Source organism: Eptesicus fuscus, chromosome 4, assembly GCF_027574615.1.
Source record: "Eptesicus fuscus isolate TK198812 chromosome 4, DD_ASM_mEF_20220401, whole genome shotgun sequence".
NCBI classification, from domain to species: Eukaryota; Metazoa; Chordata; class Mammalia; order Chiroptera; family Vespertilionidae; genus Eptesicus; species Eptesicus fuscus.
Genome location: NC_072476.1, coordinates 18,979,223 through 18,992,406, shown reverse-complemented (window position 1 = coordinate 18,992,406; position 13,184 = coordinate 18,979,223). Strand labels below are relative to the sequence as shown.

At 41.0% G+C, this 13,184-nt stretch overlaps 1 protein-coding gene across 2 annotated transcripts in view; it reads right to left on the bottom strand.

Annotated features, from left to right (window-relative positions):
- Window positions 1-976: 976 nt before the first annotated feature.
- Window positions 977-13,184, bottom strand: part of ATF7IP2 (activating transcription factor 7 interacting protein 2) — a 106,835-nt gene continuing 94,627 nt past the window's right edge. For both annotated transcript variants that reach the window (XM_054714723.1, XM_054714724.1), the window contains 5 exons: window positions 10,305-10,375; window positions 9,070-9,128; window positions 8,648-8,717; window positions 5,196-5,281; window positions 977-2,454 (listed from right to left, as the gene is read on the bottom strand). In XM_054714723.1, coding sequence (XP_054570698.1) covers window positions 2,041-2,454; window positions 5,196-5,281; window positions 8,648-8,717; window positions 9,070-9,128; window positions 10,305-10,375 — 700 coding nt within the window. In that variant the 3' untranslated portion in view covers window positions 977-2,040. The remainder of the gene's footprint in view (window positions 2,455-5,195; window positions 5,282-8,647; window positions 8,718-9,069; window positions 9,129-10,304; window positions 10,376-13,184) is intronic.

Genomic DNA, 13,184 nt, shown 5'->3' with positions numbered 1-13,184 from the left:
GCTCATCAGATGTGAATTCGGTTTTGATTGTGGAGCCACATGGCAGCGAGGACAGCAGTGAATTCTTCCTGTTGCACCTGTCCAGTCTCCAGGAGTCTAGTGTGGTGAATATAGTGGGAATGCAGGACCATGGTGCTTGGATTGAAAGGGCTGGGTCTATGACTTGGACAAGCCATCTAAGCTCCCTGGGCCTGTTTCCCCATTTTAAAAATGGACAAGTGTCTTAACATATTATGTGGCAGAACATGAATTACATAAACTGTTTTGAAACTTTATGGATTTGTTGCAAAGTATTTCCCCCCCTGCCTATTCTCCAAGCCTGGGCCTCTCAGTTCCCTAGGGATTCCACGAGCCACACCATAGCCTTTTCTCATTGTACTGAATTTGTTTCATCAAAATTTGGGTCCTGATGCTTAAAGGAGGCATAATGTTTTCCCAGCCAAAGTACAGTGTTTTGCAGGGTGAGTAAGGTGTTTGCTCCCTGGATTACGTACTGGACCTTTATTGCCCTTAGGCTGGCTCTCTTCTGGTGTCACTAATAGGTAAGTAGAGAATCTTGCCCCTCCAAAAGGTAAGAAACATTGTCTTTTGAGCTATGCCCAAGACGCCTGCTGTCAGCTTTCCTCCTTCATCCTACTATTGTGAGTTCTTTTGCTTAAGACTGTGCCTATCAACATGCAGATTTGCCAGCTGAAGACGTACTTTCACTCTAGTGATGCAGACCCAAATCTTGTTTATTATGTTGTCTTTTGGTTTCCTTAGCAAGTGAACATTAGTCTTCATCAACCCAAGGAGACAATCCTCCCCAAAGTGAAACCACTGTCCTGTGCTGCAGGATGCCCTCCGTTGCTATAAGTCGGAAATGGAACCTCACAGGGGGCAGCTTGTCTCATCCGACACAGTTCATAATCTGGCTCCGTCAGTTGCAATGTTTGAGAAGGGAAAAACACAGGAAACTTTAAAATAACAGCTTTATTTATGACTGAAAATGTAAAGGCATTCACAGAATACCAAGGAAAACTATTTCCTGTTCAGTTTTCAAAATCTCAGCCCTGCTGAGGCCTGAACGGTTCACTAGGTTCAACAGACTTTCACACTAACAGTTTTCTGTTTCCTCGCATACCACAGTTTGTCCCAATGGACCTTAACTTATACTTACAAGTCTGTTCACTTGTTGAGTTCACTGGGCTACATATGCTGGTCATAGCTTCACCAAGGTGCTCCCTCAGGTAGAGGTCTGCACAGGACACATCTGCTGAAGTCCCTATTGTTATGTCCTTTCTTCAAGTAATAATGGCAACCAGGAATGAGCAAATACGGGTAGCAATAGGGAATCAGCAAATTAAAGCCTTAAATCTAAGGCAGACAATTCAATTTTCCTCAACTGAAATAGTGGGTTGGATAATGCTTTTATAAAAGATACTCTATGTTTTGTGTACACAGCACACAATGCTTAACTAATTTTATTATATACATGTAAGTATACAGATTTAAGGAAAATCTCCAGACTATTTTCCCAAATGATTTATGTAAGAAAAAAAGGGAGGGACACAAACTATTAGCCCTTAGAATTTCAAAAGAATGTAAAGACATTTATTTTCATAAAATCTTGGTGGAGATGTACCCCTGGGATGACCTGTCCTCAGTAAAGAGCTGACTTTCCCTGCACCTATACTGACCACAAGCAGGTCACCAGAAGCTGGTTGTTAACAGAGGAAATAGTGGCTACTTGTATCCTAGGGTTTCTGACAGCAGCAGCTCCATCACCACCAAAAGTACTGTACCCAGCACAGCTTAATGACATGGATCCATGATAGGTATGTTTTGGAACATATCCATGGGAAGTACTTATTGAATCAAAAATTCATGAAACTAGAGGCCATTATGACATAGGGAAGAGAACTGTCCCTACACAAAGGGTTCACAATCTTAACTGGCCCTTAAGATAGCAAATAGTGTTAGAACATTGTAAACAAAACTTAAATATGAAAAAAACAAAACAAAATGTAGTACAATATATAATTATTGAAGTCTTTTCTTTTACTCTAGAATGTCAGAAAATCCAGGGATAGCTTTTATATCACAAAATGGTCCATATCGCCCAAAAATGTCTTTTGATTGGAGTGCAAAATAATATCTGTTGGAAGCTAAAAACTGAGATAAAGTACAGGCCATTGGGAGTGGTAAAGCTTTAATTTCTCCAACTTTCCTCCAAATTAACTTAATACCAGGGTTCTCATGGCACAGGAAGAGGTGGTAGCTTTCCACAGGTGCACACTTAGGATTGATCTTGGCGATGTTCCAAGTCAGGGCAATGCCCCGGGGTCTCATCACCCTTTTCACTTTGAGGTCAGTCTTCTGGGGAGGAAGTGTGTCTCGAACTTTGTCTACCAGTTCCTGATGTGATTGTGGTGGTGCTGGGAGAGGTGGCAGATGCTCAAAGGACTCAAGAACCTGAAACACATTTATGAAAACTTTAGTGAACTGAATTGGTGGATTCTAATTATTTTAAAGTGGTCAACTGCAGTTCTATTATTTCCCATTCCTCAATCCATTTATAAAAATCACTAGCGGTCTGGTGCACTACCCTGCTGGCCTGATGACCCCCAACTGCCTTCCCCTGCAGATTCGTGCACCAGTGGGGTCCTTCACCCTGGACTGCAAGTATTGGGCCGAAATCGGCTTTATGACATCCCCTGAGGGGTCAGTATTGTGAAAGGGCGGTTCTTGGGTGATGCACCCTGGAATCAGGCTCTCTCCTCTCTGATTCTGGGTGCATCACCTGAGAACTGCAGCTGCCAAGTCACCGCAGCTCTTGCATTGTTCGTCTACCCCCTGGTGGTCAGTGTGTGCCATAGTTATCAGTCGGCCAGTTGAACAGTTGGCTGGTTGCTTAAGCTTTTATATATATACTAGAGGCCTGGTGCACGAAATTCGTGCACGGGGGGGGGGGGGGGGTTGTCCCTCAGCCCAGCCTGCACCCTCTCAAATCTGGGATCCCTCTCACAATCCAGGACTGCTGGCACCCAGCTACTCGCCTGCCTGCCTTCCTGATTGCCCCTAACCGCTTCTGCCTGCCAGCCTGATCACCCCCTAACCACTCCTATGACAGCCTGATTGATGCCTAACTGCTCCCCTGCCAGCCCGATTGCCCCCAACTTCCCTCCTCTGCCAGCCTGGTCACCCCTAACTGCCATCCCCTGCAGGCTTGATCGCCTCCAAATGCCCTCCCTTGCAGGCCTGGTGCCTCCCAACTGCCCTCCCCTACTGGCCATCTGTGTCCACATGGGGGCAGGATCTTTGACCACATGGGGGCAGCTATATTGTGTGTTGGAGTGATGGTCAATCTGCATATTACTCTTTTATTAGATAGGATAGAGGCCTGATGCACAGGTGGGGGTCAGTTGGTTTGCCCAGAAGGGTGTCCTGGATCAGGGTGGGGGTTCCCTTAGGGCATGGGGTGGCCTGAGCGAGGGGCCTGTGGTGGTTTGCAGGCCAGCCATGCCCCCTGGCAACTCAAGTGGAGGCACTGGTACTGGAATATATTTACCTTCTACAATTGAAACTTTGTAGCCTGGAGCAGAGCCAAGCCTCCTGCTTGGTCCGTGGCCGGCAGCCATTTCTGTTTGAATTTGTTTACCTTCTATAATTGAAACTATGTAGCCTTGAGTGGAGGCTTAGGCCGGCCAAGGCAGGGGAAAGCTTGGCTTCTTCTATCGCCTTGGAAACCCAAGGCTCATTCCTACTTTCTCCGTGGCTGTAGCCATCTTGGTTGGGTTTATTTGCATACTCACTCTGATTGGCTGGTGGGCGTAGGGAACTTAGGGTCAATTTGCGTATTACTCTTTTATTAGGTAGGATAGACTAGAGGCCTGGTGCATGAAATTCTTGCACCCTCAGCCTGGCCTGCACCCTCTCCAATCTGGGACCCCTCGGGGGATGTCTGACTACTGGTTTAGGCCTGATCCCGCAAGGATCTGGCCTAAACCAGCAGTCAAGACTTCCCTCTCACAATTCGGGACTGCTGGCTCCTAACTGCTCGCCTGCCTGCCTGCCTGACTGCTCCTAACCACTTCTGCCTGCCAGCCTGATGGCCCCCAACTACCCTCCCCTGCTGGCCATCTTGTGATGATGTTGCATGAGGGTCTGGCACCACCTAGGCTTTTATTATATAGGATAAAACAAAAGGATTCTTTGAGAATATGTAAGGCTGGATCCAGGTCTTTTAAGGTTAAGTTTCTTTGACATTTTAGACTTCTACACTCTGGAAATCACACTAACCAGAATGGGTTAGGTTCCAGACATTCTGGATAATATTCCATTTTACTTCCAAATTGTGTTCCAAAACACTGTGCTAACTTGCACAAAAAGTATGAGTGTATGAAAACACCCATTTGCATCCATTGTCAGCAACTCTTAAAAATCTTTTCAACTTTGTTGAGTAAAATAATGTATTTGTTTTAATTTTTGTAGCTTCTAGAAAATTCAATGAAATTATTTGAACTGTGTAAGTACACTCACAATAGAACATTTATTTTTATTTTAAATATATTTTTACTAGAGGCACGGTGCACAAAATTTGTGCATGGGGGGGGGGATCCCCTCAGCCGAGCCTGCACCTTCTCACAATCTGGGACCCCTGGCTCTTAATCGCTCACCTGCCTACCTGCCTGGTCACCCCCAACTGCCCCCCCCCCTTTGCTGGCCTGGTTTCCCCTAACTGCGCCCTCCCCACCGGCCTAGTCGCCCCATGCAGCATGCTTGTTCAGTCATTTAGACGTCCTTCACTAAGCTCCCTGCAAGCCTGGTCGTAGGAAGCCAGCTTGTGAGGATGTGATGGTCAATTTGCATATTACCTCTTTATTACATAGGATTGCTCTCAGAGAGGGAGATAAAAACATCAATGATGAGAGAAAAATCACTGATTGACTGCCTCCTACATGCACCCCCCAATCGATGATTGAGCCCAAAACCCAAGCAGGTGCCCCGACTGGGAATTGAATTATGATCTAGTTCATAGGTTAGCACTCAACCACCAAGCCACATTGACCGGGTACAACAGAAAATTTACAAAAGGACATTAAGTGCTTTCTAAGCTAGATCTAACCAAAATATTTCTTCATGAGTAAAACGGGCACTTCCATTTCTACTCAATTTGGAATGACTATCCCTTTCAGAGCATTTCATATCAATACCTGGGTTTCATTTAGGGCCACTTCGGTTGTCTCTTTTGAGATTGAAACAGATTTCATATATGATTCCAGCATGGATACTGAATTTTCTGTGAACAACATAAGATTTAAACAGTTAAATTCATCTGTGACATTCAATCCCTTAGCCTTTAAGGAAATAATAGTTTACACCATGATAATTAAATGTGAACTAAAATTATAAAACTGTGAAGAAAAACTTTTGATAAAAATTCAAGATCCAAAGTTAGCAAATAGAGAATTTTCCTATAATGTGAGAAATTCCCCACTTAAGGTAAATAGTTAAGTCATTATGTAACTGGTAACGAGGAAAAATTACACATGGGAGAGGGATCCCTGCTCAGTGGTCCCAGAGGTGGATTCTGCTTTGTAAGGTTAACAAGGATACTTGCAAACATAGAGCTATTTACAATCCTGCTTGAATTTGCGATACACAGAGTCATGGGAAAAATCATGCAGGCTGGGATTGAAGGAATTTCTACTGCTGAGTTCTGTGTTAGCCTAAAAGGAATTACTTAGATGGGAATTGTGGACTGAGAAAAGGGAAGGAGGAGGGACAGAAGGGAGAGTGGAAAAGAGACATTGAGAAGAAAGAAAAGGCAAAATATAGAGAAAATGTGGATGAGGAAAGAAAGAGGGGTTAACAGGTGCCAGAATGTTTTGAAAACAACTAGAGACAGTATGAGGATGGTAAGAAAAGGGGTTTCATCTTGGAAAGTTGTAGGGCTGGGTAGAATGCTAACTTCTAAACATTTCAGAAATTTAAACATAACTAATAAGCATTAAAAAATCATTTTGGATCCATTGTGTACAATGATATACTGTTTAATATACTCAATGAATATCTTCTAATTGAAATATATATTTTGTTATGGACAAGGATAATTAAGAGTCTGCATTGTGATTCAAATTTATTAGTCACTTTATTTACTATGCTAAAAAACTTTTTGGAAGAGATAATGACTTTGTGATTATAATTGCAAGAGTCTGTACAAACTTTTTAAACTGTTTATGATTTCATAAATCTAGTTCTAATTAATCTGTAGGGTAATCACCACACAAGAGCTGACACAAATAACCTTTAAATATTCAAGTGTACAGTTTCATACAAAAAAATCATGCACTCAGAGGGTGCGGGGGCTCTCAGCCTGGCTTGCATCCTCTCACAGTCCGGGACCCCTTGAAGGATGTCCTCCTGCCACTCCCCCGCAGGGGAGTGGGCCTAAGCAACAATCAGACATTCTTAGCGCTGCTGAGGAGGCGTGAGAGGCTTCCACCACCGCCACTGTACTCCCAGCCGTCAGCCTGGCTTATGGCTGAGCAGAGTCCCACCTATCTCTCTGGTGGTCAAGTGTGCATCATAGTGACTGGTCATTCTACCGTTCAATTTGCATATTAGGGTTTTATTATATAGGATTGCCATGTTATTATCCAACCAATAGACTATGACCAGCCCCAATCAATCAGAACTATACAAAATGTGCCCTTATTTGAATTTATGCTAACCAATCCAAACAGTACAATTTGGAAACCTCATTTACATGAAGCAGACAAATATGGGAACTATGGGTGGGAAGGTTTCCATAAAAAATGGACTAGCCTTTGTTGTGGAAGAGTGCTTTTGGTTTCTACCAGAGGCCTTGTCTTCCTGGTTTGCAAACTGGTATTTGATTAAAGCTGCTCCTTTTTTGCTCCAGTGCCTTTTGTTGGATTTGTTTACATGCCCTAAAATCCTCTCACAACCACTATTGTTATAGGTTAGGAGTTAAAAATGTATACCATAGGTAGAAAAGAGATTCATAGTAGTCTCAAATAACCTAGATATCTTTCAGAGTAAATGGATAAAATGTCTATACATATAATAGAGGAATATGCAAATTAGCCGGGACACTGTTACATCATGATCAAACAGCAGGGACCTGAGACTGCATGGAGCCTGGACAGGGCAAGGGACCTCAGGCTGTGCCCCCCATCCAAGGAGAACTAAGATTGCGTCCCTGCCCGGCAGGGCTAGATGGGGGACCTCAGGCCGCACCCCACACCTGGTGCTGGGCCAGGTGACCTGAGGCTGAGACCCTTACCGGCGCTGGGCTGGGGGACCTGAGGCTGGACCCGCCACCCAGAGGGGCTTGATGGGGTGAGGCTTGCCGGGTCTGGGTCTCTTGCATTCTTGAAGTGTATGTAGGTGGTGGGCAGGGACTTGACTGACTCTAGGTCCTGTGGCGTGCCCCAGATTCTGACAGGAGGGAGATTTTCATATACATTTTACTATTTTTCTTTAATCTCTGACAATTCTATTATAGAGAAAGGGCAAATAGCAATATTAAAATATTTCCTCTAATTCATTCTCTTTTAATGTGCACGAATTTTATGCACTGGGCCACTAGTCCTATATAAATGAGCTAATATGTTAATTAGACCGGATGGCAGAATGACCTTCCAGAATGACCAGTGGGCGGAGGGTGGGGGATCACAAGGCAGCCGGGGCCGCAGCAGCCTGGGACACGAAGGCCTACTCTTATATGAATTTCGTGCATCAGGCCTCTAGTTATATATAAAATAAAATACATCCATACCATGGAATACTACTCAGCAATAAAAGATAAAACTAATATACCCAATTGTAGACAGTGCCTGGGAAAGGCCGCTGAGCTGATTGTCATCTGAATCCAGGGGTGCCTGGCAGAGCCATGCCTTGGAAACATAACTTGCCAGAGGCAGGTGTGTTGTCAGTCTGACCTTTAGCTCAGGCGCCAGGGGGTGGATTTCATTATCGAAATCCAGCCAGGCACCGGGAACAAATTCAATTATCCGGGCCCACTTAGAAGTGATGATTACAAAGAAGCCACAAGAATGCACATATTTTCTTATCTTAAAATTTAGTAAAACTTCCTGGTATCTTACTGTATAAAATAAACGCACTGTGTTGGCTCTGGGTCACTGTCTCTCCATCAGAGGACAGCTTTCCCACCCAGTCCCAGCTTTCCCTACTGTCTTTGTGTCTGACTCTTTCATTTTCTCAATCCCCCGTCGCCCCTACTCAAAAAGAGAGAAATATTTATACCCAATAACTTAGATAACATTCACAGGAAATCATACTAAGTGAAAGCAAATCTCACAAGATACTGCATTATCACATTTACATGACATCCATGAAATATCCTAACTATAAAGGTAGAAACAGATTCACAGCTGTCTGGATTTAGAGAATGGGAGCGGGAAGTAGGTGTGCCTATAAAAAAATAAGCATGATGAAATCTTGTAGTGACAGAACAGTTGTGTGCTTGATTGTGGTAGCAGTAACATGAATGTAAACATGTGATAAAAAATTATATAGAGCTATAAACACACACATACTAAAATAAAATTCATAAACAGGTCAAACACATTTTGAGTTGTTACCCTTCCTTCTTTTTATAAAAAAACAAAGCTGTTACCTGTGTTGCAGATTGATAGACCTTCTTTGGTCAGATCGATTACACAATCAAGATTGTTTTCCTCTACAACCTAAAAAGTTAGGTTAAAAAAAAAGATTTTGCCTCAATAACAGAAAGATGTTTTTAAAAAATAAAACACAATTTTAAATTACCATACAGAAGTTAGAGATTGAATAGTTTATAAATATTTATGGTTTAATTTAACTCTCTGTGTGAAAAAGAAACTAATGAAATACTTTATAGTTTCTGAGAATATGACTAGGTAGGGTCCTAATAAGTTAATTTGGTAAGTATGACTGTAAATCAGACTTATCATTAGCTGTTTGCATTTTAATGCAAGCTAGACTATAACCTGGTTATGCTAACTACTAGAACTAACATATTCAAATAAACAACATTCAAAGACAATACTTATTACCTACCCTAACTTCAGTATCAGCATTAGATGAATTATAATTTCCTGATGTAATTTTTCTAGTATCTGAAAGAAAATTATTAAAATATGAACATTTGGCAAGTTTATTAAACTATTAAATATGTATGGACTTTATATGAATGCTAAAACACAATAGAATGATAATTATCTGCTTATTATACAATCATAAAAAGTAACTCAATTGACTTTATCTATACCAAAGATTAATGAGCAAGTTAAAACAAAATATAATTTTAGTTCATAATATTTTGTCCTTCTGAAACTTTACAACTATATTAGCAACTCTTGAAAATCTATCTGTAAATACCATTTTAGGAAATAAACTTGGAAATGTACACATTTTTTGTTCAGTATCTTTTGACCAGACTACCTGAGATGGCTGAGCATTCTTCATAGAACCAATAAGAAAACCTCAGGGATCCGTTAAAACTATTTTATTCACAATAGCAGCAGTCCAAACCACAGGGGCAATTAAGTAGCTACATACAAGTATGTGGAGGCAGAGCTTTCTGAAATTAAAATGCCAATACTCTAATATATCATTTAAAATGAAAAGGAAATGGAGAATTTTGAATGAGCAATGATGGGCCAACCAGAGAGCTATTTGGAGAGTAAATTTATTTGAAATCTAAGGTTAAGGTATAATAGTGCACGTAAGCATAATAAGAACTCTAAAGAGCAACAACAGTATTATAAAAACACCAAAAATTAAAAAAAATGTATACTAAAGAATTGCCAAACTTTGCACTGGCTGGATAGTTCAACTTGTTAGAGTGTCATCCCACTATAACAAGGTTGTAGGTTCCATCCCTGCTCAGGTCACATTCAAGAGTCAACCACTAAATGCTTCTCTCTCTCTCCCTCTCCCTAAAATGAATAAATAAACATAAAAAAAACAATAACACCCCACCAACATAGGCCAGAGCAAAGAAGTAAAAATAATGTATGTGTGACAGGTTAAGTAGCTGTATAACTTACAAAGCCAGTAAACAGTAAGGAAATAAAAGACCATAAATTGATAAACACAGATTAAAAAGAAATTTTAATTATATCGAGAAGTCCTTTATTTACTTAGGTAATATAAATCAAATATATCAGTAAATTAAAACATTTTAAGAGTAGAATTTTATTTTATTAAAAGGTAATATTCAATTCTCGAAACAAATACTAATTTGAAGCTTTTCTAAATTAATAAATTGCATTTTAATCAACTTAAGATACCTGTTAGATTTGATGTAATTGGTGTTGTCAAACTAGGATTTTCCACAGAAATCAACACAACATCATCGTTACTAAAATGATAAAAAAAAAAAAAAGAACTAAACATGCATTGTTAGGCTTAAACATATAATCAATAGTTAGAATTCTTCTAACTTAACATTTCCCACCTGATATATTTTAATCTAATAAATCTGTGTGTGTGTGTGTGTGTGTGGGGAAGGGGGTTGGAAGTGATAAAATCAAATACCCAAGAAATTCCATGTATTACCAATTAATTATATGACCAATAATAATGGACAATTAATATTCAGTAGAGATCTACTTACAATGAATACAAATACATTATCTATAAGTATACAATATACATAAAGGTACAAAATATAAAATGTCAACCTAACACATATACTTGTCTTCAAGTGAAAGAAACCCATTAAGATACCTTGACCATAATTATGGTTATAAAATATCCTGAATCAGAAGATTGTTTTCTGCTCCTATCTGACCCTGACACCACTTTTATGAGTTAATATTTAAATCAGAATTTTTGTTAAGAAAATCTTGAGTATTGGGGAGATAAAAATGGAGATGGAGTAAGTGGATGCTGCTGGGACATGCTCCCAGGACCAAACTGGAATTACTAGTACAACTAAAATACAAAAAAAAAAAAAAAATCTTTAATAATCAACTGAAGACTTACTGGAAAGAACCCTGATACCCAAGGACCGAAAGTGAAGACCACACAGAGACTAGTAGGAGGGCTGGAGGCTCAAAAGGGCTGGCTGGGTTTCCACAGAGAGCAACTAAATTTCTGGAGAGATACCTCAACGGTGTGGGGTTGTCATTGAGAACTTTGGAGTCTAATCCCCACGCAGAGAGCATCAGAACTGAGAAGGATACCCACATAATATCTGCTATGAAAAGCAGTAGGGTTGTTGCCTGCCAGGGAGAGATGGCTGGAAATGTAGGCACACTCAAAGGGCCAACACACAAAAATCCCTGTAAAGCCACTCACCCTGTGCTCCGCCAGAGGGAGGGCAGAGTGGACTAGAGCTGTGTGAGCAGAAGCCAAGTTTGGGAACCCTAGGGTTAGAGCAGAGAAGGCAGACATCCCTGGTTTCCTGGGCTCAGTCATTCCCTCTTGCTACAGAGGACATCTTTCCAAAACAGATAATTGCTATATAGGTGGTTTTTGCCTGTGGGGAAGACAGTTGTCCCACCCTATTAGAAAACACCTTGCCCCACAGTGTGGAGTTTCTGAGACTCATTTAAGACACTGAAAATATCAATTAGACCCTAGGTGGAAGCAATTGCCACACCCTGTTGGAAAGACTCTCACCACACCTGTGGACTATTGCCCGAGGGGTATTCGAGACTACAGGCAGAGGCAGTCACTGGAGGCTTTGAGTCTGTGACTGACCTAATTAGTCAGAAACAGTGGTTGACACTGTCCTGCACTAGAGATTGAGAGGCATATCAGATTTACCTGATACATAATCCCAAACCCAAAAAGGCAGCCTAAATAAGGAAATAAAGAACCAACTCCCAAGTGAAATAATAAGAGAATTCTCCAGAAGAACAGATAAAGGAAATGGAGAGAAGAAATTTATATTTTATAGAGTTCTGAATAATGATGGTAAAGATGCTCAACAGCATAAGTAAAGACATAGTAACTATGAAAACAGAAATAAAGACTGACAGTACAAACAGAGAAGACATCAGAAGGAATACACAGCAGATTAGTGGAACCTGAGGATCGAATCAGTGAATTAGAAGAAAAGGTAGAAAAAAATCAATCAGAGAAACAAAGATAATTACAAAACAGGATAACAGCTTAAGGGAGCTGTGGGACAACATGAAATGTAGCAATATTTGAATAGTAGGTGTGCCAGCAGAGGCAGAAAGGGAGAAAGGAATAGAGAATGTGTTTGAAGAAATAATGGCAGAAAACTTCCCTAACCTGGTGAAGGAAAGAGTCACACAAGTTCAGGAGGCACACAGAGTCCCAAGCAAGATGAACCCAAACAGGCCCATTCCTAGAAACATTATAATTAAAATGACAAAAATTAAAGACAAAGTGAGAATCTTAAAGGCAACAAGAGAGAAGCAAATTGTTACCTGCAAAGAAGCTCCCATAAGGCTGCTATCTGATTTTTTATCAGAAACACTACCTGCCAGAAGGGAATGGCATGAAGTACTCAAGGTAATGGAAAGCAAAGATCTGAAACCAAGATTTCGATATCCAGCAAAGCTTTTATTAAAAATAGATGGTCAGCCCTAGCCAGTTTAGCTCAGTGGATGGAGCATCGGCCTGTGGACTGAAGGGTCCCAGGTTCGATTCCGGTCAAGGGCATGTACCTTGGTTGTGGGCACACCCCCAGTGCAGGAGGCAGCTGATCGATGTTTCTCTCGCATCGGTGTTTCTAACTCTCTATTCCTCTCCCTTCCTCTCTGTAAAAAAAAAATCAATAAAATATATATATTTAAAAAAAAAATAGATGGTCAAATAAAGAGCTTTCCAAAAAAAAAAAAAAAAAAAGGTTAAAGGAGTATAATAACACCAAACCAGCATTACAAGAAATGCTAAAGGGACTGCTGTAATGAGAAAAAGATGGAGAGAGAGAAACCTAGCCATTCAGAATTAAAGTAGAAATAAATAAGAATCCTATATAATAAAACCCTAATATGCAAATTGATTGAAGGGCAAAAAACCAGTTGCTATGATGTGCACTGGCCACCAGGGGGCAAACGTTCAAAACAGGATCTGGTGGTCAGTGTGCTCCCACAGGGGGAGCGCTGTGCAGCCAGAATAGGGGTTCACAGCTAATGAGTGCAGCGGCGGTAGCGAGAGCCTCTTGCTCCTCAGCAGCAGCGCTAAGGAAC